This window comes from Protomyctophum bolini, assembly GCF_963924005.1.
Source record: "Protomyctophum bolini genome assembly, chromosome: 12".
NCBI lineage: Eukaryota > Metazoa > Chordata > Actinopteri > Myctophiformes > Myctophidae > Protomyctophum > Protomyctophum bolini.
Genome location: NC_137873.1, coordinates 29,718,967 through 29,745,124, shown reverse-complemented (window position 1 = coordinate 29,745,124; position 26,158 = coordinate 29,718,967). Strand labels below are relative to the sequence as shown.

General features: G+C 44.5%; 1 protein-coding gene across 5 annotated transcripts in view; it reads right to left on the bottom strand.

Moving 5' to 3' along the window:
• Positions 1-26,158, bottom strand: part of LOC308326352 (histone-lysine N-methyltransferase 2C-like) — a 94,568-nt gene that overhangs the window by 48,595 nt on the left and 19,815 nt on the right. For 4 of the 5 annotated variants that reach the window (XM_080779160.1, XM_080779162.1, XM_080779163.1 and 1 more), the window contains exons 4-15: positions 24,695-24,842; positions 20,126-20,353; positions 17,952-18,061; positions 17,633-17,742; positions 16,918-17,080; positions 16,381-16,552; positions 13,377-13,491; positions 10,347-10,522; positions 9,738-10,099; positions 3,736-3,813; positions 2,323-3,041; positions 710-832 (exon numbers count right to left, since the gene is read on the bottom strand). In XM_080779160.1, coding sequence (XP_080635286.1) covers positions 710-832; positions 2,323-3,041; positions 3,736-3,813; positions 9,738-10,099; positions 10,347-10,522; positions 13,377-13,491; positions 16,381-16,552; positions 16,918-17,080; positions 17,633-17,742; positions 17,952-18,061; positions 20,126-20,353; positions 24,695-24,842 — 2,504 coding nt within the window. The remainder of the gene's footprint in view (positions 1-709; positions 833-2,322; positions 3,042-3,735; positions 3,814-9,737; positions 10,100-10,346; positions 10,523-13,376; positions 13,492-16,380; positions 16,553-16,917; positions 17,081-17,632; positions 17,743-17,951; positions 18,062-20,125; positions 20,354-24,694; positions 24,843-26,158) is intronic. The other variant, XM_080779164.1, reaches the window with a different exon arrangement.

Below are 26,158 nucleotides of genomic sequence, written 5' to 3'. Positions count from 1 at the left end.
CCTCCTCCCCCCCTCCCTGATCCTCATAACTGACAGTTTAACCTGGGTTGGCCTCCTGCCACAATGGGCCAATTAACGCTGAGTGTGACGACAAAGTCACCATGGCAACAGATTGCGGCATACATTTATTCCACTAAGTGCTCGCATTTTGCTGCTACTCTCACACACTCAACGCTCTACCCACTCAGGAAAAATATGAAAACAATACAAGAATCGCAAATCAAGTCGCAGCGTAAACAGACACTTTGGTTAAATTAAAGCGCAGGACAAACAAACAAACAAACCAACCAACCAAAAGCGCCGGGCTACAAACGAGCACATAGACCACAACACGTTCATTCATTAGTGTTGATTATTAGTCAATCACTTGTGGGCGCTGTGGGATGCGGTATAACCGTACGCCTACAGCTTGATTTCCTCTTTTCTGTTTACACTAATTAAACAATATAGCTTAAGTTAGCTAAACTTCTACTTGGCCTTCTGTACCACTTTTCTCTGGCCGTTACTACATTACAGTGACCACAGGTCTCTGAGTAGTACTGCTTGTGTTTTAATGTACATAAGTAATTGTGAGAGTGCAGACTACCATTCATCACAATGACATTCAGCGACACAGCCTGCCAGTGCATAGTGCCTGGCCTAGGGTAAACAGAGGGCTAACGGAGGGCAGCTGCTGCCTGGGCGTCTCTTGATGAGCCATGGTATTTACCACTCTGATGCTCCAGCCGGGGCTGCCGGAGGGCTGCCTGGTCTTTAGGACGTCCCACCCCTCTGGCTGGTCTGGGGACCAGGATGAGGGGGAGCTCACACTGCTATGGGGGCTCCATGCGCCCTAAGGTAAGGAGGGGCGAGTGAGAGAGAGAGAGAGGAAGGAAGGGTGACAAAATGCAGCAACTTAAAAACAAAGCCAGCGAAGGAACAAAAACATATAAGAGACAGATGTTAGAGAGATGCAGTGAGTTGTCTAATGTAGCTGCTTGGAAACTGTTCGACAGACCCCAACTAAAATAAGGTGACAGCGTAGGAATCTGGATACGCTATAATACGAGCAGGACAGGTTTCGCGTAATTTACATGCATATGAGTTGAGGCTTGTTCATCGCGACTACTAGATAGATAGATACTTTGGCGCAGGCAAGAATTGGAGAGCAGAATCGTGTTAGTCGCACAGCAATCTCACACTGCAGAGCTTGCCAAGGCATCACAGCACCATGCATGCAGCAGGAGAGAGAGAGGCCCTGCAACCTCTCGTCATGGCAACTGCGTGTCTCTCTGGCATGTTGACAAAACAAGGAAGGGGATTGCGTCAGCACGACAGCACGTGACTCTACTATACAAAGTGTGCCGGACCAAAATGGGAGCTACATTCAAATCTCTGAAAGCTAGATTTCCCCGGGCCTAGTCTAACAAATTAGTCTGAACCTAGTAGTGTTTGTTTAAGCAATAGGATATATCTGGGGAAGAAATAACAGTTTGCACGCTAAATTAGTCTATGCTCAGCAGCATCATTCATAATATATAATAGCCATGGGTGTGCTTCAACTCCCTCTTATTTGTCTGCAATAGGCCTCCTACAGTATAGTATGTCTATGATCGTCACTACTGTAAAGTCAGGAATGAGACACTGAAACGAGGAGATGAATAATAACTTTGCTGTGGTCAAAAAAAGAGTCATGTACAGCTAGCTCATGGGTGTATTACGGAGAATACTAGGAGAGCCAGTCATGGACACACAGTGAATTGGTGAATGTTCCTGATGTATAGGCTTGAAAGATGTTGTTTGTGACATGGCATCAACATTGACCGATGATATGGCGAATGCCACTGAGGTGAGGAATGGTAAGGAATCCGTCTTTACTTCAAAGAAACAGAACCGCTACAAGGCAAACGGTTCATACTTCATGGAGCTCTTTATGAATCTAGTGCCAGTAACTAGTCACGTGGAACGCAAACGGAGGGGGAGGGGAACGGGAGAGCCAGCCTCCATCTCCACACTGCCTCCCATTACATCCATGCAGCCCGCTGCTGCAAGCTGCGACATGACTGAATTATGGAAGCAGTAGGTCCTGAAGCCTGCAAGCTGCTTAAAGCAACCCACAGGGATAACACAAGCCACCTTCATTGAGCAGAGACCACAGGTCACTGACCAATGCTTCATATCAAAGTATGTAACATACTGGATGATCATCACCAAACAGTGTTTAGGCCTGCACGCCACAGATTTAACACATACACCCGGCGTATGTCCTGAAGGGAGAAAAAAAAAAGAGAAGGAGAAGATAAATTACACTTCTTCAGAAATGTAAACGTTCACAGTGCCTACCTGTTTCACTCGTGGCCTTCCGGGGGAGAACTTCCTCTTGGAGATGGCCGGCTTTCCCATGCCAATCTTCGGGGTGAGTGGTATGAGTGTGGTAGCAGGCACCATACTGGTATGATCCCCTACAGGGGGGAGAGTGTGGGACTGGGGAGGCTCTCTGGGAGACGTTCCTCTCGCCAGAGGGGAAGAGTGGGTGGGGGAGGCAGCCATCTCGGCCAGTCTGTCCAAGGACGCCGTATGAGGTTTATCCTCAGTAGACGGGCTAAAACACGAGAGGCTGGGCTTGCTCTCGGGGGTAGTGTCCATCTCCTCTGAGGTGGTGGACGCTGCCGAGTGGACAGACTCCTCCAGCTTCCAGTGGATGGAACCCTCTCCTCTCTCCTTGCAAAGTTCTGTTGGGGTGGTTTCCATTTGATCCCCACCCGAAGGCTCTGATGGTAAGACCTCAATGGGTTCCTCCTTGATGGTTACTGATGCAGTACTTGGTTCTTTGGTGGGTGAGATGATGGCCTTAACATCCTTTGTGCTGGGTTCAACCATGTCCTTCTCGGGGCAGGCCTCCGACTTTGCTGGCTTGGTTGATAGTGTAACATCCGGTGACTGTTCTGCCTCCAAAGACAGCTGGACCGGGAGCGACTCGGTCTCTTGCCGGGCAATCCTTGGCGACTCGGGACTCTGTGACGACGTGATCTGGGTCACTGGGGTCTCTGCTGGTTTTATTTCTGTAAGTGGAATAGAAAAGAATGTTAACGTGTTTATGAACCGACAGCATCTAACTGGAGACCAAAAGTGGGCTCCAATGATTACATGGTCTTTGCATTTACGTGTGAAGTAAATGCAATATGAGTGAAAGGATCTTCTTCTCAGTGGCTTTGCCCATAAGCCTGACATTACTCCTAATAACTAAAGAGCGGAACATTGCGTTATCACACTTTTCCCCCCGATGAAAGTAGAGACTCTTTTTTTATACATTTGTATTTCATTTTGAGATGAAAGGCACAGGTACAGGCAAGAAATGCACATAAAACATAATTAAAATTCTTTGCCAACTACAATCAGTGGCCCCTTGCCTCATTTAAAAAAAGAAAATAATATTCTGTGAGTCTTCAAAGATTAGTAGAAACTCTGTCAGTTAATAGGTTTCCCTACCGTTGAACTTGAAAGTGGAACATAATCATTTAGCTATATTGTTGACAATTTCAGAGACCTAACCAGAGCTAGAAGAGATTTGGAGTGGGATAGTATTGGAATAAAACAAAAGGTGGATTTAATTTTTGGACTGTTTAAGTGGATAACTACTTGTGATGATGCAAATTTTACGGAAAACAATTAATTCAGATTTATTGTAATGTTCATGGAAAAGAAAAGGAGGTGCATGATGCTGATTAGACTGAATCAAAAAGCCAAGGAACAAACCTTGTTTGATCTCCGTCAGGATTTTGTTGCCAGGTGAGTCAACCTGCTGCTCAACAATGTCATTTTCCACTGAGACTTCTGGGGGGGAAAAAATATAATAATGCATGATTATCTGCATAAATATGGAGAGAATCTATGGCCTGCAGTTAAACTAATTGACAGTGAGGAATGTTTTAAAATGTGCCTGCACTATCTCAAAATCCAACCCTGACAAACCAAAAGCAGAGAAAACATAGCCAAGCTCTCATGTGTAGCCTGTGAATCCTTCTCCCTCTGGGGAGGGAAATACAGCACATGGTCAATAATACATTATTAACTCAGTCTTTCAAATTTCAACTACAAAGTTCTTAATGTCAGACAGTTCACACCAATTCCTATGAAAAGGGGATTTCAATTTTCAGTATCGGCACTATTTAACTAGGAATGTTATGAAATAAACTTAAATTTTTGATTGATGAGCCTTTACAAATGCTTTAAAAAAAATCACGCCTGTGTGAAGTAAGGGGTGCTAATATATTAAAGTCTAACTCATGTTGATTAGGTGATGTAATGGCGATGTAAAACAAACAGTGTCAAAACAAACATTAAATTCCCTTTATTGTTAATGGCATTTAAGATGACGTAAATTTTCCCTTCATTGTCAATGGCGTTTTTAAAACAAACATTGAACTAAAAACAAACATTAAACCTGTATGTAGGGGGGAAAAAACACATGAACAAAAAATGTATAGATCCATTACTGATCCTGGTGGTCATCAACTATTGGATGCAGTCACACTGCACAACAGGCAGACCAGCCAATCATATATAGGTTACATTTCGGTATGAATCCAATGCCTTTTTTCTGCCCTTTCGCACTCCATTTTGTGCCGTATCAAAGCCATCTCTGCGTGGCATCAGTCCGGTATGAATAGAACTAGTCATTCCTGGCTATCAGGCATCCTCACAACCACCCAATATTCGGCCAGACAGCCTCTGACAGTACAGATAGTCTAGTCTTAACGAGGCACCCACCATTTCAATCCACACGTTCCCATGTCACCCTACTCCCGACACACGCATGCACCTGCTAAGCATCTCTGCCAGGGAAGGGAGTAACCATGACAACCAACATCCCAGTTTCTGTGCACTCTGTGGGCTCATGACTGTGCAGCTTGCAGGTGCACATCCGGTGGCGATGCCAGAAGAGTCAACTAGGAGGCAGGCGTAAAACCATTTGACCAAAACCCAACACATGTTCTCATTCACATAAAAAACCCTACTTCCTATATCTTGAGCACTGAATGGGGTGATGGTAAAGATAAACTCACAAGGCTCCGATTAACCACATTTAACCTAGCATCCCCATGTCATTATAGCTGAAAATTCTCAAACTACAATAAAATCACACTCGTGTGAAGTGAGGGGCGCTCTTTACATCATACATGCATTGTCAATGGGACAATTTGTGTAGGACAAAAACACAGATTTGCTCAGACACATATGATGTAAATTCTCCATTCATTGTCAATGGCATTTAATGTTTGTGCGAAAGAGCTAGCGCCCCTCAAAACAAATGGCACAAAAACATCTACAAGCTGGAGCTCGTCGATCAGCTATTTTCGCCGCCTGGCACCTTATGAAATAGGGCTTAAGTGGTTAATGTAGGTAAGGTCCTACGTCGGGTGTGATTTGCGCTCCCGGGTTAGTCGAACGTCTCTCGGGTGACTCATGATAAGCCTGCTGTTAAGCCCCGAGCAGAGGAGGATCCTAGCAGGTGACAACAGCTCTGTTTAATGACAGTAATTATGTTACATAGGCAGGCAGTAAGTGGTGGCAGTTTCAGATCTCATGAGGAAGCCAAAACCACTACATGCACCTGACGGAACAAAAGTTCAATATACGGTATATCAACTGGCTGTTCAGGCTGTTTCATTGTAAATAATACTTTTTATTACCTCCTCAGAGTTTGAAGGCAAGGACTAGACTAGAGAGGATTCAATTCAAAATCCTCATCGCTATTTGAGGGGGCAGAGACGAAGGAGCATCATGATTCATGCATTGGCAGCATTTGGCACGCTGGTAAGCTCTGCTCAGTCCAATTCTGGAGAGCAGGGTACAAACCTCTGATGGCTTCCCTCAAATCAATACACAGATCAGAGTCGGTAGGCCACTGCTAAACAGTTATTTACAACCACAGCGGGGGAGACGCAACCTTATCAGTTAAATCTATGATGCAGGCAGCACCTCGTGGCCTGGGCTGGCACGAAAAACAACTTCTTCCAACACACCCACTGAGCATTATTACAGGACTCGCACTCCGCAGTGTGGAGCCAGAGGAGTGAGAGAGTGAATGCTGCTACTGTGAGGCGTGTGTGTGCACGGGCAGGTCTCCGTGAGCAGTCATGAATGAGCCTGCTTAGCTCCGAGGCAGGTTGCAGGCATAGGGATCTGTCATCATCACCATCATGCCAGTCCAATCCATTTCTCTCCTGCCTGTGGAGTCGTCCGTCTAGACAAGAGTGTGGGCAGTGTGGCTGGATCCAATATGCCCAGCCCCACCGCTGATTCCCCTGCTTCCAGGGGTCTACTGCTGGCAGCCAAGTGCCACAGATCAGAGTGGAGATGGAGTCCTTTGCTTCCTAAGTTTCTGGCGGCAGTGTCAAGCAATTCACAATGTTGATGCTGCTTATAATGTCCGCGAGGGAAGAAGGAAAGGAGGTTCTGTTTAAAGGTTGCCCATCTGCCCCTGGAAGGTAAATTAAACTTTCGGAGTTTGCGTTCAGGTTGCCCGACTGGACAAGTGCTCATTTGAGAGGGGATGCAACCTAATCTATAAACACAACACCTGAACTGAACATGACCAGAGCGCTCTGTCTTCTGGTCTGTGGAATGTAAAATAAAGAGCACCGTTTACCTATAATGTGCCGTTTTCACTGTTTTCACCATAGTCATATTCATAGCTATGTAGTAGGGGTGTAATGATACATTTTAACAGCGATAAGAAATCGATACAGTAACTACTACTACTAGCAAATACATTAAATATGTGTGAAACTTGTGGATAGTGCAGGTTTTTTACGGGAAAGATTTATAATTATGGACATAAATAAGTAAACAGTGATTCTCTGGAAAATAGATGGACATTGTATTTGAAAATATATGGACAAACCCACGCCTTGACATGAACACAGAGAATACACACATTTATCGATAGCTATATGGAGCTTTTTTCTTCTTAAAATCGCTAAATACAATGCGCAAATTCTTAGTATTGATAAAAAATATATATATTTCCATTGCAAAACAACTTGATACCGATTATTTCCATTGCAAAACGATACGATACAAAGTCAAACGATACTTGCTGTTTACATATTGATATACTCTTGATTTTTTTAATTAAACTTGATATTTCTATACAATTACTATATCGTTACACCCTTACTATGTAGGTATTTGGCATAAAAAAATGAGCCATGACATTTTAGCATTATATAATATGCGATTTACTTTTCAGGCAAGTGAGCATGACCTTTGGGCAAGTAGAACATGACCTGTACTTGCCCTACAGGCAAGTTGCTCTGAGCTGACCCCTCTGTGCTGCAAAAGTTTAGCCGATGCTCCTGCATTTTTAAATAGGAGCACCAGTGCAAGTAAAAAAAGGTCATTTCGAGCCCTGGTGTGGAGCGGCATGTGTGCACTCTGCACGCGAGCCCTGGTGTGGACTCTGTGGAGCGGCATGTCTGCACTCTGCACGCGGACTCTCAGAGCCCTGACAGGTCAAACCACAGACGTTACATTTGTTTCGGCCCGATGCTTCCGGCGAGACGATTTTATTTTGAACAGACTTCTGGGAATCATAGAAGTAATAGATTGTTGTATTGACTTTGTAGCTACCACTGGTGTCACCAAAAATACTACAAAATTTTAAGTTACACAGTATTGACGGCTTACTTCATGACCTAATCTGAAACCTAAAGCCTGAAAATAGCAGAAGCTCACAACGACACGTTGTGAGTTTGTAGTAGATGTATCATTTTCAACTACCCCTGATAATTGACAGTCAGAGGCCCCTGAGTCATCAAGTTGGTTTCACCTACTCAGCAGTAGTAGTGTTTGACTTTGAAGTAGGTAGACCTCAAAATAAAACCTGGGTTGACTAAACGTATCAATACAATAAAATATCCATAATCCAGTTTTCAGAGGATCTTGATGCTGGCCAGAAGTAAACAAGACAACGGACATTTAAAGGCAACATTTGGGCAAAACTTCATACATTTACGATATGAAAACCATGAGCTTATGACCTACACAAAGTGCACACCTTGGAAGTGTGTTCTCTTCCGAGCTCCATAGGCGAGTCATTTTATCTCGTGCTGGCTACAGTTGCATTGTGCTACATAACTGTACTACAGACAATGTGCACTCTGATGCATGGTCATAAAATGAACCTTCTGTCGTCATATACTAGAGGTAATGGATTTATTGCACAAAATGCAATCAATGAACAAAACATTTACCTATGGCCATGTATAGCCTATGTTGCACTTGGCATGCTGTAACATGGTCTAAACATTTAGACAAAATATTCGGAGTCGAGTACAGCCCTAATATGTGTCGTTTTTTCTGCATGGTTTTTCTACTGATAGCTCAACTTTCCCCCTCTTATTTTGCTGTGCAGTAATCTGAGGTCAGTCTACAAATCATACTTCATGCTTTTCTCTACTGATCAGTGCTGAGTATGGCTCTTCTCAGATCCAGTCGGGTATCACAAATCATCATAAAACAGAGCCAGGAATGTGAACCAACCCAGCCTGACTTTGACAACAATACGGACCCGAACCTGTACAGGTCAGTATTTTCAGTTCAGATGGACCTGTGAAGACCGCTAAGTAAGAGTTAATCCAAGTGACATTAAACTGTTCCACAATTTTGTTGGGGAACCCCTCGGAACCGCTCCACTTGGAGAACCACTGTGGTAGAGAACTTACATCAAGGGTAGCTAATATAACATGAATACAGCGATTCCACTCTCCCCAGAACTAAGTAGTACATACGTATAACAGAATCCACTTAAAGATGAAATATTAGCATGTTTACATCATGTCCAGGTAGCTACACTGTATACAACACTGGGACAGGGTTCTACAAAAGTTCAACAGTGCAGTAAAGTCAGGCAAGTATAAACTAGCAGATGATGGGAGCCTAACTTCAATGTACACTTAAGTACATAAGCACATAGACACAGCACAGCTTGCACTGTTGGCTGGACAAACATGAACGATCAAACCAGTTAGCTATGTTTATGTCCATTTTAAACTAAATTTTAAAAAACAGGCTCATTTACATTTTTTACCAAGTGAACATGACCCTCGGGCAGTGAAACATAACCCGTCTTGAGACCTCGGTGTCAACCCGTGCAGCCAAAGCTCTTCTTCCAAGAAACAGCAGGGGGAAGCAAAAGTGCTTTTTAATTTCACAATGAAAAAACTATGAACTGCGGTTACAGGACAATATCTGCTTATGGAAAGCTGTTACAGAATGTGGTTTGGGAGCGAATTAAGAGTGTGAGTGTGGTTGTCTCTGATCTTCATACAAACTCCAGTCCCTTCATCTGCCACAACAGAGGTTATTTTTTTTACTACTACACTATACTAATCAACCTGGAGCTGGTCCACACACCTGCATCTGACAGAGGCAGAGACAAAGAATTCTCAACTGTGGAATTTCTCTACGTGCCTTTACTGACCCAACAGCCTATTGTGTATGATTCTAGATCATGGTGGCACTTTTGTAATACTGAGAGGTAATAAGCCAGGCGACAAACAATCCACTCTTGCTCTGATGACTGCACCTGCCAAGTCAAGTAGGGAGTCTAGGGATACTAGGGTATGCAGGGGAAATAAAGAGATTTGCAGGAAAAACACAGTGGCATTTCAGGGGCAGAAAAGTCCCTGTCCCTGAGACTGTATTCCTGAAGTGAGTACAGTCTAGTGCGCTGTTGGAACAAAAGGACTCACCAGGCTTTTGGGCCGACGTGGCTAGGATCTCCTCCTGAACAGCGGCTTGGACTTGGACCGGCTCCCTGTCCGAGTGCAATGGAACGGTGAGTAATTCCGGTTCTGGGTCATTGTGCATTTCAGCAGGCGGTTCAGTGCCAGGTTCTGAGTCCGTGTGCGTTTGAGCCAGCGGTAGGCCGGCCTCCGAGTCTGTGTGCATTGAGGCCGACTGAGGGCTAAGCTCCGGCCCGGTGTCCATATCCTCCTCCGTCTGCAAGGCCTGCTCCGGAGCAGGAGACCTGCAGTTGGAGCAAACATAGTCTTCCCTGGGGTGGATGTCTGCTTGGCCTGAGTTCTGACGCTCGCACTCCAGGTGCAGCCATCTGAAAGCAAGCGAAAGAGAAAGGGATTTATCGGATGACACGACAAGAGATTTCTATGCAGTGTTTTGCCTTTGTGTCTCCCCACACACAAACACATTTTACAAGGGACAACCGACTTCCCCAGAGGAAAGAATTAGGCAGCTTCCTTTTTTTTACGAGCAAGGCTCCGTCAATGGTGGGTAGACCAGACATCGGGATTTCTCATTCAGAGGTCATAAGCCCGATGAAGCGGATTATGATACTCTACCTTTTGCAGCTGTGGCAGGAGAGCAGGTCTTTGTGGTGCTCAGGATCAAGGATGCAGGCACACAGAGGGCAGCAAAGAGTGGGGTCCTGATGTTGGACACAGTTCTCACACAGCAGGCTGGTGTGGTGCCACTGGCCGCCGGTTCTTGTCCCACATTGGATACATATTCTGCAGTTCTGTGAAAGCGGAAGGATGGAGGTCCCATTAGCAAGATGATTGGCAAAGCCTCAGCATACCACACACACACACACACACACACACACACACAGTATCACATTAAGCAGAGCAGTGGTGAAAGAGACACGTTTCACCACCATGGATGTGATGATGTGGCATGAATCGTTTTTCTGCAACAAAGGTTCAGCCTTTTTATTGTATTTCTTACTGCAAGAGAACCTACAAAAAGAAAAAGGAAAACACCAAACAAACACCAGCACTCATGTGATAATCGGTTGTGGAAGTATATACAGGCTTTCTCTTGCTTGCTCTCCATTTCCATTATGTAGGGGGTGGTTGCCTATTCCAGCAGCCAGCAGAGGCAGCAGTAGCTTTCTAACAGTTAGCTGCCTAGACAAACAGTGGCATGCACAGATAGACACTAGGTGGTGCTAAAGCACCTGCCCTTTGCCCTCTGGACACCAATGTGCCCTTAAAAAAAGTTTTTTTTTGTTAGTTTTTTTGTTGTACAGTATGTGGACCATGGTGACATTGATCAATTCAAAATCTATAAATCTCACACTATTAAGGCAACCGGCCGGTTCCACGCGCTGCACAAGGTGCCCTTTTTTCACTTGAGCACCTGCCCCTCTAAATGTCTGTGCACGCCACTGTAGACAGACATAAAAGACAAATGAGGAAAAATACATTGCGGGTCCACAGTACTAGCGTTTATAAAAACATTGTGTGAATAAATGCATCATGCTACTTTAGAAAATTATAAAACAAACCCATGTGAAACTGAAATGTGATCAATTATTTTTCCAAATTCTCCTACCTTGCTCAGGTGCTATATGTCTAACCTTACAAATAAAGGGTAATGCTCCTCGTGTGTCACAGTCACAGAGTTGTTTCCTTAATTTCCTTAATTTCCTAGTGTGACTGTCTAAGAAAGAAACCGGAATAAAAGTTTGAGTGGTAGATCAAGGACAACTCCGCAAGCAACTAAGTGCTTGTCAGACTCCACCCGCAGATACACCGTAAACAAACAGCGAAAAAGTCTACGAGGGACGAGGCTCAGACAATCCAGCTGGCTGGAGGAACACGCCAGAGAGCTGAAACTGGAGCAATGATTCATTTTTCATTCATTTCCAAGACATGGAGATGCACATGGCTGCACTCAGAACAAAACTGCCTTGGGGGTGGGGGTGGAGGGGAGGGGTGAATGGAAAGCAAGCACCAGAGTGTGCTGGGGTGGGGGGGGGGGCTGTAAGACTGCGTTCCTGTGCTGCCGTGCTGAGTCAGACAGAGATGTTAAGTGTGTAGATGTTCCACCAGCTGGTTCCTCCTCTACTGCTGTGGTTGTCTATGCGCACCTTGGCCTGCAACCGCCGCAGCTGATTGGGCAATGTGCTAGCCAGCTGCCTGGGTTGACAGACGTGCCACCTGCACTGCCAGAAGCCTGCAATGGTGGGAGGCATGTGCTTCCGTTGCACACACACACGTGTGATTGTGCAGTGCATGCGCTATATCCGTTAGTCCCATGTGTATGCAGCCGTACACACGCATGTAAATAAGCGCATGCACAGAAAGACCCACACACACACCACATACAGAGTTATCTTGCGGAGCTGAGGTTTAACGGCAGCATTCAAAAGATCAGCCAGCACGATTAATTTCTTAACCACAGGAAGCAGAGACGCAAACCACCAAAAACAAAAGGTAATTATTCTCTTCTGTGGTGGACACTTTCCTATGCATTAGGACAAAGGCTAATGTGCAGGAAGAAGAATGTAGTTATGAGTAGTGAAACTGGGTAGGACATAGAGCTGCACAATTAAAAGAAAGTAATCAAAGACAAATATCATGATTTTGTATTGTTAAATGAAGCAATTGTGAAAGGGTTGATAACCAAACACTGCACAGCCCATTTCAACACTCACAGAGGCACATTAAATGAACACAGGTTCATTATATATGACCTACGATATCACACCAATCAGGGCTGCACAATTACACAACACACATTAACACACCTTTGCAGACCTAAATAAGGTTTTTATTCACCTCAGTGCATCGATAGAAGCAAAATATTAAGTCTCTCACTCCGTTCATTGTACCTGCATGATGGATGTGCATAGTTGACGTTTCGTAAGTAACATTGGCTGGTAAAGGCACAGCTCCATAAAATGTAACTCATGTGCTTCCTGAACAGTGTGTGCAGACTGTTCTAGAGGAACTCTTATTTCTCACCAAAAATCATCATCAGATTATTCATTGTGATGACAATTGACCCATTTTGGGCGGGAACCCCTTTTGGTGTTAGCATTATGTCATGCTTTAGCTATTGAAAAATAGCAGATCTACAAGCTCATGGCTACGAGCTTGTAGGTCTGCTATTTTTTTTTAATCGAAGAACGACTGACATAGAAACATAGCTTTTTCAGAAAACTGTCAGGATGCAGAAGACATTTTTAGAATCTTATCTCAGGTCAGAATGGGTTAAAAGAAATAGTCACAAGGCGTGTCATTTCAGCCACAATAATAAAACATCACTGGTAGGACAATACCATACCACGGGTAATGCCACCAAGGAAAATCTTATATGGTGCATCAAGAATGTTGTGCTGCAGTTATCCATCTGACATTACATTACCATTAACACCGATACCAAAACATCACGTGCTCTAGGTAGTACATACTATAGGCTTGAAGCATCGCTGCAACCCAATATCTATTACCTTATCTTGTTCTTTGTTGCAAACCTATCAGATTGCCTTGCGACCCACTTTTGGGCCCTGACCCACGAGAAACACTGCCTGCCATTGCTAGGTAGACGCCAACTCTGTGTGGCATTTGACATTTTGTACCCACCTTGCATCTCCAGCCGTTGGTGGGGAGAGTCTCCATGGCAGGTTGTAGGCAGAAGGTGTGGTAGCCTTTGTCGCACATGTCACACACCAACATCTTGGTGTCCTCTCCTGGGTTTCTGCGTACCGGGGGAAAGCCAAACAGAAGGAAAATGACATTTGGTCAAACGTATACACTGAAGCGTAAAATTCAAACTGAAGGACACCACAGTCAGAGACAGCATAGCAGGTTTGCCTTGCAATGAAAAAGGTCGCTTTAGTTTAGTGACTACTAGACCAGTGGCTCTCAAAGTGGGGTCCAGGGACCCCTTGGGGGGGGGGGGTCCAGGTGGTTCTCATGTGTTAACACAGCATCATAATCATTATTAGCACTTTAACCATAGGTTATTAACAAAAAAGTTGCAAGCTGATGTTGAAATATCTATAAAAAAAAATGTTCTGAAAATGTTGAATAGTTTTGCATATTTTAACTAAAATCTTCTGTGGGTTCCTGCTTTGAAATCATGAGAAGAGACACGGGGGGCCTTCAATTGGTTACCCTCAGGTCAAATCAACACTTTTCCTCCAAACCTCTACCCTTGCAGCTCAGCTACTTGGAGAGTTCAAGAGTTCAAGTTCAAATAACAAACTAAAACGATTGTGACAGCTGGAGCTGGATGAGACAAGGGCAATGGCAATAAATGGTGTCAAGGCTGGCAGGTAGTCAAAAAGTGGTCACTGTTCAAGGATTCATTGATTTTCTGAACGTGATTTTATTTTGAGGATAGTTTGAGGATTTGTAAAGGGCTTTTAAACCATTAAACTTTGAATCAGATTAATAATGTTTCATGATTAATTCCCATGCGTATCTATGCCTATTGTCTCTGTATATTTTTGTTGGAATGGAAAGATAAATTACACTCTCTAGCTGCACTAGTTGTCACTATCTGATAGGGCCAAGAACATGTTCTCATCTTGTTTGGATCATTGTTTGGATCTATCCGGGAAAAAGTTGGTTAGTGCAAGAAAAGGAGCGCAATATAAGTACTGTAGGCAGCAGCTCAAATCACAGAGCGAGAGACAGAGAGAGCGAGTCATTTATCTTTCCGTTCCCACAAATGTACACAGAGAAGAATTGGCATATTTTGAGCATAGTTGACAATACATCATGATTAATGAATGATTTATCTGATATTAGTTTAGTTTCAACGTCAGACTAGGTCGACCGTTGGGGTGAACCAGGCACGTTCTGATTCCCAGACAGCGTCTCAACACATTCAGCAAGGCCGCCCTTTAGACCTCATACATGATTACTAATTTCACACAGCCCAAACCCTCAGACAGTTTTTCCTCAAAAACAGTCTCGTTGTTATATAATAGGGATATCTGGACTCAGAGTGTCAAAATAACGTTGAAGACTTTAGGATTAGGAACTCCTAATGCTGTGTGTGTGTGTGTGTGTGTGTGTGTGTGTGTGTGTGTGTGTGTGTGTGTGTGTGTGTGTGTGTGTGTGTGTGTGTGTGTGTGTGTGTGTGTGTGTGTGTGTGTGTGTGTGTGTGTGTGTGTGTGTGTGTGTGTGTGAGAATTAAAAGATTTCTATCTTTACTCTCTCTTTTCTGGGAATTTCAACCACGTCACTTCCTTTTCCCTATGTTGTCAAAGCCTTGCATTCACAATTGTATGCATGAGCTCTACTAGTGAGTCTGATTCTTTCAATTTGCAGGGCGATTGACTCCTTTTTTTTAATACTACTGGCCCTCAATCGGTCATTATCTTTTCAGAATAAATGTTGTAAGTAATCAACTTCCTACCCAACCCCAGCTCCACCTTGCAATGTCTCCATTGTCATTGTCCATTGAGTTCAACAAACAGACTCTTGGCCTGTCATATGTATGCGTTATTTTAATGGAATCTAATCGCTAACAAGACAAGGGACGGATCAATTCCTGCATGGTGCTTCGAGCACCAACAACTGGCTGTGTTTGCCAATTGGGAAGCCAGCAGGAAGAGTGCAATTTCTGACACTGCACTAGTGACTCCTACAGATCAATAGTATGTCTTCGCCGGGGTGCCTGACCTGTTCAGAAGAGAGAATGTAAGGCAAGGTATGTATGGTATGGTATGGTATGGTATGGTATGGTATGGTATGGTATGGTATGGTATGGTATGGTATGGTATGGTATGGTATGGTATGGTTCGCGCCAAGAAGCGTCAAGAAAACGTCTAGACCAGGCGTCTCTTCCGGGTTTTTGAACAGCTGGTGGATGGAAATGATGCTCGCGTGCGACTTCAATTTGCAGCGTAATTTCCATCCACCAGCTGTTTAAGAACCCGGAAGAGATGCCTGGGATAGGCGTTTCTTGTGGCTTAAGTGTGCTTACACCATTAGAGGCTATAGTATGTGCCACTGGAGTGGACGGACGCTTACTTCCTCCCGGTGAAACTCCTCACTGTCAGGTGAAAACAAGGTGACTGCATGTATATTTGAGGAGACGTGCTTGTCTACAGCCTCCCCAAGACCAACAGGTATGGGTGGGCAGTGACGGGGACTACAAACATGTGGGGGCGTTGGCAATGTGTTCAGCCACATCCGAATGACGAGCAGCTCAGAATATACAGTATATGCTTCTTTTTATTATCGACACAAAACAAAATAATGTTATGCAGGGGGGGAAATGTGAGAATTGCATAATGAGCACTTGCTAGTCCTGTTTGGCCTTGGAGTGGGGAGCAGGCTATAGTGGATGTCTCCAGGCTGGTATAGCTGTAGCAGCCGTGTTGTTTATAGAGGGTCAAAGTATTAGAGAGCTGAGCTTCGGGGCATACCATCCGGTTTGCTCTCCACAAACCACAGAGGAGGTAAACAAACTGACAGGTCTGCGCCATGCCTGGCGGCCGCAGAGAAGGAGTAGGAAGGGGAGTGAAGGTAATAGACAACCTATGAGCGGGCAACATCTTTTAGTGTTGGGGATTAGGATTAGGGCAGATTGAGTGGGCCGGTACAGGCGGTACAGGTCAAGGTGACTCACTTGCACGTCTGGCAGATTTTGCACTCAGGGCACTGCCACCCTGCCCTTCTTAGAGGGGTCACGGCCATATCCAGGCACATCCCATGGTAATGCTGACCACAGCTGGTGCAGAATAGCTGGTCCATGATGTCACCCGGGCTATCACACAGCGCGCAGTTAACATCATCTGCAACTGAACAGAGGGAGAATAGTTTAAAATAAGATGGCAACTATGTATCTTCACGGGTCCACCGAAGGTACTCCGGCCTAGCCTGATCAGTCTTTAAAAAAAATCCTGGTCCATTCGGATGTCGAACCCAATTTCTGTTTGGTTCCGTCATTTGGAAAAACATAATACAATCGGGTCAGGGGAACAAATTAGAGTTCGGGTCTGTCATTTAATTGTGACCGTGAAAAGCTCTATTGGAAACATTTGGTTATCATGCCGTTGAGCCAATATAACACAGTCTCACCGCTTTTCATTTAAAATTACTACATTAGCCATTTATTTGTGTAATATTCAAAGGAATTAAGTGTATTCAATTCTAGTGGACTTACATCTGTGAATGGCCAATTCAATGTGTTCTGGACAGAGGAGGGAGACACTCCTGACATCCTGAAAAGTCCCCGCTGCCCCCGCACAGGGGAAATGGTAGAGTTGAGTACATCCGTCAGCACAGCACTTAATGGATGCTCCAAGGCGCTTACAGTATGCACAGTGCTATAGAGAGACAAAGTGAAAGAGGAATTTGAAATTAAATGAAGCATTCTGTTTTGAATCTTTGAAAGTTTCATCCAGTTCAAAAGCCAGGGCACAGTTCACGTAAAGGGCATTGCTTATATGCTTGACTCTTATTATTATTATTACATTGGAGCGTACTGAAGGCAATGCTCTCTAGACCCTCATGAGGGCATCTTTGCCTTCAAACTTGCTCAGTTCTACAAGCGCGCTCTTAATAGCCACTCTGGAGATTAAGTAGAAGCCTTGCTGATGGTTTTGCAGACCAGGGGGTGCAAACACAATCAGGGAGCTGTGAGCTGTGCCGCTGTTAACACTAGGAGCTAAGCTGCCATGAGAGCACAGCCCCCGTTGAGTGGCGTGACCTTTTCCATTTCACAGCTGAGAGATCCACGCTGCCAGGGCCGACCTTTACCAGCTAGCCTGATCCATCAGCTTTTCTCTGCATCGCTGAAGCAGACCCTCCCTGCTGCCCCAAAACATTACAGACCATGTTAACTCCTATTAGCCCGTGGATGTACTCCCCTGACTCACCTTTGTGCTCCCTGAGTCAATGGCTCTGTCCACGTTAAGCAACGATTGTCCCTCGCCCTCACACACACCCTCAGACCACAACGCGCAACTCTGATGCGCCCAGCATTGCCCTGCAATTACAAGACAAAAATAAGCGGTCATGGCCAAGAACTGGAATTAACACAGACAAATGTGTGATTATCTGCAATAAACGCATAATGACAAATCGGTATCATATTATATACGAACTTTCACGGCAAACACACATTTACAAATATTCCATGGAAGGAGCCAAGCGTCCTCAAAACTGTGAACTATTTGAAAAATCTGCGGCCCTTACCCGACTCAAAAAGAGACTGGACGTCAAGGTCTTGAGGGAGGCCAACATGAGAAAGCTCATCCCAGAACCGACTGGCTGGGTCTGGCTCTTCCCCATGACTCTCAAACCCACTGCAACAAAGAAGAACCAAGAAAAGGAGGTCATCGGCGGAAACCAGACGCAGAGGAGCCAAGAAAACATGACAGGATGAAAGTAAATGAGAGAACCATGACATGACATGCGCTCATGTCATTTTACAACGATGAGATATGATAACAGAGTGAGTGGGGCGGGTGGGGAGAATGGTAAGAGCGTACAGAAAGATGATTGGAGGAGGAGGAAGGCCATCTTATTTGGCATACACACAAGAGGCTGGCTGTTCTGTCTCATAAACTCTGCTGAAAAGGAAGTGTTTCTCTGAGGCTCTGGCTTGCGCTGTCGAGCTGCAGAGCAATGCGGAAAATGCGGAGGGGAAAAATTTGCATTTAAAAAGAACTCTGCTTCCAGTAAACAAACCAACGGCCAAAACCAAGAGACCAGCTCCTGAGACCACGACGGTGTCGTGGTGACATATGGCCTCGTCATGGCTGTCAATTGCAGACTTTTTAAAACAGCTATATTAGTTTTAACAGCAACTCTCACCCCCTTACTTCTCCTCTTCCTGAGCCCTCCTGTAATCATCTCTCTACTTCTGGACACCCCCTCCCCCCCCACCCCCCATACATACTTTCTATTTCTCTGTATGACACAGTCAAGGGCCGGCCTCAGTGACCAATCACAAAGTTCCAACACAACAATGACTGGTTGGCTTGGCACGCTGCCAGACCTGTACTGCTGTCACTGCACATTACGTCACTGGAACCCCAGGGAGATGCTCTATTGGCTCCAAAGAACTGAAACAAATTAGGCTGCTGTCCAAAAGGAGTCCAGGGAGGGTCCTTTTGTTGGCACGGTGCAGTGTGCATGCGCACGCACATGCACACACGCACACACGCACACACACACACACCCTCTGCCCTATGTGGCTTTCCTGGGCCTGGGGACCACAGCAGGGATAAGGCTGCAGTGCTAAGGCAAAATGATAATTTAGCTGCTAATTTAGCCTCCAAGTGTAGATAGCTAATGTGGCCTGTTAAGTCAGGGTAGCCATTTAGCCAGTGCAGAGTGGAAATGCCGGCCTGTGAATGTGTGTGTGGGCGTTAATTCAACGGCAAGGAAAGTTGTGATACATTTAGCCCTTGAGAGTTAAGAATTAATCTATGGAGCCCTAAGGAGAAAGAAAATCACACATTAGCACAATCTAAAATGAAGTGGGAGTTTGAAATGATGTTGCAAATTGGCCTGAGTGAAGCGGTCTATGAAAAGAACCTGGTAAATGGGTACTGGAACAGGAATGTCATCTATTATGGATGTTTTCTTTTTATATTGCTTCTTAAGTATTAGAGTTTTAAGTGAAGGCACATCCTCATATTAAAACACAGGTTAAAAACAATTTTACTTGGTAAGGTTGACAATTGATCAATGGGCTGCCTTTCAAATTCTTTTGAATAAAGCATGATTAACTGAAAGCTATTTATTTTTGTCATTGCGTTTGTCTTATTGTCATTTTTCATCGAAAACTGATTTCAGGCACCTTGATTCTTTGATGCTTCAGACAAGCAAAGTATCAAGACAAACCAAAAACTCCATAATCCCGTAAAAAAAGCAATATTTCTGTAACATAAAAGTTACAAAATCTAAATACATCAAAAATATTCTCACATTCAATTAAATTCAGATTTTAAATTATACAAGCATAACGTGCATTCATTCATTATCTAACACTATGCATTGTGCAGAACACTGTCGAGTATTTTCTAAATTAAAACCAGTTTAACACTTCCCATTCCATTTACATTTCAGTTCATTGTTAATTTCCCTATGTACACTTGACACCTGGATTTCCCCAGGGGGATCAATAAAGGTTCATCTTAGCGTATCTTATCCTATGCCCTGCCTATATGAGGAGGCAGAATATAAACGCAATAAGCATTAAGCCAAGGACATCAAAGCAGTGCCACTGAGCAAGCTGATTTCATGCAGCTTATTAACTGACCACAGAGGATATCGCAAATGATTGTACTGATCCAGGCCATCGCCGACGGCCACGACTCCACCCGACCGCCAAGGTAGCACAAGAAGCCAGCCTCACTTACTTTAGCTTGCCCCTCTGTCCTGAGGTGGCCTCGTCTTCGGCCACATTTGGCTGAGTGGTTTTGTCACCGCCGCCGCCGTCGTCGGCGGCCTTGCTGTTGCTCGGTGAATCTCCTTTGGCCGTGTGGCTGAGGAGAGGGCCAAGCTCGGGCCTGATGTCGAACACTTGCAGATCCCCCTGACCCAGCAGGCTGCGGCCACCGCAGTAACAGAAGGCACACAGACACTCGCTGAAACAGAGCGAGGGAGGGATCTTTAATTATACATACAATAGCTACTGGTGACTTGTTACAGTGCCATGCATGTCACAGTGAATTATGTCTAGGGATGCACGATGTGAAGAAAACATAAATACTAAGTGATATATCCGATATGGCTATAATTTAAAGTGATTTACAGTATATACTGTATATGTATATTATTAACTCATTCAATGGCAAGAATATTTACCCAAAAAGGCCAGAAGTGCCAGATGTCCAAACATCATGCTAATCGGCACAAATGACCTCACATTACCTCTATGTCCGACTTTTCATATTACATCCTGATTGACAAATATTGGATTCTAAGTAACGTTTGCAGGCGTGACCCGTTTTGAACAAAATGCCTCAAATCATGAACATGCAGCATCACATTACTGTGAAATCCCCACTAGGCCAAGGAATAAATGACAGCCTATATCTTTCGGCCACATGGTGACGCTATAAGAAGCAGATTTCTGTGAGCTAATCTCTGGCGGCGCTGGACCGATCAGCGTGAAACTTGGAGGCCAAGGAAGAACATGGATCTGTCAGATTGTTCATATTGGAGAGTGGCCCGTTTTGAACAAAATGCTGCAAATCATGAACTGGTCATGACAATCATTGCTGGTCCACATTATGATGAATGATACTATTAGCACATTTTTCTAGTTTCCCTTTTAAATGGTTCCCCATTTGTAAGGAACGTGCATTTGGGTGATTAGCAGTGCAGCCGAGTATGTGGATTGCACCCATGAAAAATGAGACAAATCTTCTCTGCCAATGCCAAACTTGATTGAAATTTGAATAAAGCAATTTAAAAAACGATATAAACAACATCATATTAACATGCAGCACCAAAATAATAAAAAAGCAAATTCAAAAGGAGTGAGAAGAAGCATGGCGACGGCGTATTGCTCCCACCCCCTTTCCATTAATACTAAATATCATTCAATAATCTATTCAAATACTTGTACAACTAGTTTATTCTGCTGTTGCTATCGACTCTTGTTTTGAGCTTCCTACCCAAGGTGCCCCCAGGGTAGCTGGGGGGCTCTGTCCCCCCCCATAGAGTTAAGTGTCTCCCTATAGGATCCCAGTCTAACAGGTCTGTTGAAGTGGGATCCTATGTTCCCCGTCCCCTCTCTGGAGAAAATTTTCCAAAAATGAAGACCTGTCCCTTGAATAAGATTAGCGGAATGTCCCCTTAATGACCTAGGGGTCTGATATACAGTAGTGGGGAGACATGGAGCAACCAGTTACCCCTTGTACCCCATTTACCCAATGTACCCCATGTACCACATGGGTAGGAAGCTCAAAACAATAGCAACAGCGGAATATGCTGTTAGGCATTGGCGGAGAACACTTTTTCATTGTTTTCCTTGACACAAAGCAAACCAGCACGAATGCATTGAAGCCCACAGCGCAGCAGTGTTGTAATTGTATGCCTATTAGTGATGTGTGGGTCAGGTTTTTTTCATAACCTGCCTGCCCCGCCCCGTGATGGGGGTCCAACCCGCCCCGTAAAACAATCTATGAATCAACGACTCACCTGTCCCACGACCCACCAAACAAAAAATAGGGATTTTCAACACACAAGCAAGTCTTGCTTTCCAGAGAGCGAGAGAGAACGTGTGTGCGTGCGAGAGAGAGTGTGTTGTGGACCAATTTTATACTAGCTTACATCAGCGCAGCATAGCATTCATAATTTCCATTGGAGCCTACTGTCACTGCCCTCTCGGAAGCAGTCCATGTCGAAATCCAATCCGATTGCTGTTTCAAATTCCAACGCCATATTGTAGGCCTAGTAGGCATATAGGCTAATCCACAATGAAATGATCGTCCCCACGCAGCGGGGTTATAGACTACTAGTGCATGATCCTAATTGATAAACTAAGCAACACATTGAGCTCAAGATCAGATAATTCCAGGAGGAGCGAGAGACATGAGGAGGAGAAATGGAATGAGAGACTCAGACAGAATAAGAGAGAGAGAAGGTATCAGGATTTTTTTGGGTGGGTTGTTTGTTTGACCCACCTCGCCAACCCAGCGTTAATTGCGTCGTAATCTATAATCCGCCCGCCCCGTGGTTCGCCCGGCGGGACCAGCGGGCTACGAGCCGGGCTACGCATCACTAATGCCTGTGGTGTCTTGCTGGCCAGCGGCACGGGTAAAATGTTTATGGCTGAAGCACTCAACTGATTAAGACAGAGATGTCACAAGGGCAGTAGCTTCTTCACTAAATGAACATGGGAGTCATATTAATTTGAGTTACTTTAAATTCCTCATTTAGTTCTTTGTAGCGTTGCAGGAGTTTGTTTGTTGCCTGAGCCTCATTCATTGTAACCACAGTAATTCAGCTCACATCCACTCCCACGTTACAGGAGTTTCTCCAATGCCTTCATCTCCGCTCCTGTAGCGTTCCACTTCCGTGTCCCGCATTTATGAGTTACGACGGACCAAAACAAAAAGGAACCCATGGACGGTTTAAAGAAATACAATGAAATAAATAAAGATTTCGCTAACGCACAGCGAAAGGCTCTGTGATTATCAACGGTCAGGGGATCGATCATAGTGGAGATAAATATTCTGTGACTACTTAAAAGGTAACACAAAACTGAATTATTTAATGATTTACTCCGGCAGTGAATTTAATGACTAACCCGATTGGTTAACAACTAATAGGAGTGAATCTGACACTATTGGTGTGTGCACTGAGTGTGATTCTCCAGCACCGTTGTGTACAGTAGCTCACTGGCAGACACGTTTCAGTCACTAATAAATAGGGTAATGGAGTATCAAAAAAATAATACAACCACACTTTCCAAAGTGCTCATTCATATATTGTAAATTGAATATGCATTATGTATATTAAAGGTACTAGACCGGTGCTCGGTTGTAGAGCACCGGTGTCGGTAACGATGGAAGTTGGAGATACCCGTTGTACCCGACGTGTCAGAGTACCCGTTCCACCCATCTGTCTGTGTCCCTTTTATGCCCATATATGGAGATTTCCGGATGCGTCTCTCCGTGTCCCTTTATTCCTATATATGGAGTTCTGTGTCAGGCATGGGGTGTGGAACCCCCCGTGTGTCGTGTGGGGCGAACGGTTCTCGAGTTACGTGGATTACAGACGTACACACGTACGCACATCGAGACATTGCATTTATAGATAGATATTCTATATCTTGTATTTAACCCATTTAGACCTGACCTCAAAATTAAAAAAAAAAATCTCCTAAATCCTCCAGTTTTCTGAAATAAATATTTTCACGATTAGCGCGCCACTCGGTGGCGCGCTATGAGCTTGTAGATCTGCTATTTTTCAATAGCTAAATTATAACATAATTAAAACACCAAAAGGGGTTCCCGCCCAAAATGGGCATTGCGACCATACATACAGGCATTTGTGTCCTTGGTTTACAAAACTGTCAGCACGTACATAACATAGGAATACAAATTGTCATTTTGCTGCTCGGCAGCCATCAAAAAACACCTGCCAAAGTACTAACGGTAAACAAGGCAAAGCGGCCTGGGCACATACTTCAATCAATCAATGAATCAATCCATCAGTCTGCTAGTGCTCTGCACCCATTCCAAACTAGCCCAATGGCGCTCGCTATGGAGCGGGGCCAGCGAATGAGAGCAAAGACGGCATGAGGCGCTGGAAAGTTGAGAGAAATAAAGCAGGCAGTAAATATTTATCAGGTTTCTAAGGGAGGAGATGGCCCTGTTAATAAGATCCCTGGAGATGCTGCTGTCCTGCCCTCCATCACCACCGTCGATAGCGCAAGTCAGGACGGGAGATTGATTACAACCTTTAACAGAGTGGCACCTGGGAAGTGTGCGCTACTGCTACCAGCTGATGACTCCATTTTGTAGACACAAACGGGCTGCATCATGCATCTGCATGAAAGAAGCAAGTTAGGCTTCTAACACATCCCAAGACATGGAAAGACAAATAAGCACAAGAATGTGCTTATTCGCCCAGGTGGTGGCGTAACCGTCTGGGCACCCGACTGGTAATCCAGTAGCAGTATGCCGCGGGTTCGACTCCCGAGCCCGACACGGCCTTTAATGCATGTCTTCCCCCATCTCTCTCCCGTTTCCTGTCAGCCTACTGTCTGTCCCTTCAAAAAACCAATAAAAGCAGCAAAAAAAATATCTTAAAAAAATATATAAAAATAAATAAATGTAATAATAATGTGCTTATTCGTACTGTATGTCCATGTAAAACGCAGCTTCAACAACACAAAGAGTACCGTGCCTGCATCTATTCATTCACACTGCTTCACCAGATCTGGTTCAGGCCAAGTTCAGTAGCTCTCTAACCTGCTTTTGACTTCTCTGCTCGCTTGGACAGATGGTCCTGCCGATTCCCCGGCTGGAGGGCTCTGGACCAGAGGGGAAGAGGGCTTGTCCTCTTCTTGTTCCTCGCTGTTTCCCAACTCTACCATCTCCACTGGTTGGGTTGGTGTCTCTGATGGTCGGGGAGGATAAAAAAAACAAGATCAGTCAATGAAAATAATAATTCATCACAATTAATAAGCTCCCACCCCCCACCCCCACATGCGGAAACAGCGGTCGGACATGCGCTGCTCCCGTGCTTGCGGTTATGGTTCAATTACATTTCAGATTTCTGTTCATACCGTAACGACACTGTAATTGTACGATTGTGTGTATTTGTTTCTGCATACTGCAGGATACCGTATAGGGTTTATACTGTAGTAAATTGCTGTTTGTGATGCCGTTTCTTATTTTTTACCAGCTGTGAAGCAGGGCTGGTCTATTTTCTCTCCGGTTGGTAGTGGCCACCTATCGTCCTGATTGGCTGCCTCGTCTCTAGGCGACCAGACACTACTAGCCGACCTCTCAGCCAATGGGATAGCATTGCAGCCAGCAAGTTGCAACAACAACAACCCACTAGTTTTTGTCACGTTGCCCGCCAATGTTATGTCACCAAGGGATTCTAATGTCAAATTTCAGCTACAACACACAAGCTAACCCAGGTAAAGTAAGACGTGTGTGTGTGTGTGTGTGTGTGTGTGTGTGTGTGTGTGTGTGTGTGTGTGTGTGTGTGTGTGTGTGTGTGTGTGTGTGTGTGTGTGTGTGTGTCTGCGTGTGCGTGCGTGCGCACCTGCATATTTCCGCTTGCAGAAAATAGCCAATCTACAAGCTCACAACGTGTTGTGGAGGCGACGCGTTCCGAGTGTGAGCTTGTTACGTCTGCTATTTACAACAGAACATCTAGCCACGGCTGTGATGTTAAAAAGGGAGGAGGGGAGGCATATACACAACGGACATCGCTTGTTTATCACCCTATCCTTGTTCATACATAACCAGCCCTGCACATAACTGGTACACCAGTGCGCATGCGTCGTCAAAATGTTTGCTGCGTGATTTACCTCCAGCACATGTATGGTTCACTCGGCTTGGTATTGTGGCTGCTTTGGAGAGGTTATCCTTTTAAGATGAATAAGATAAATATGATTCGAAGTGGAACGTGTTCCTCAGTCATGCAGGTCCCTGATGTGATCCATGGTCAGGCAATGCCCTTTTGATCGTTTACTGCATTAGTATACATATGATACGGTTGATGATGATTCGTGTTTGGTCGTGTAAACTAATTTAAATTAGATTAAATTAGATTTATTTGTATTTGTTCATCTTGTCTATCCTTGTTTTATATTATGTTTCTGTGTTCATACATAATGTCCATGCATACGTATTATGTTGTAGCTTGTTTGTTTTTTTCTGTTTTCTGTATATGTAAAAGATCCAAATAAAGTACTGATC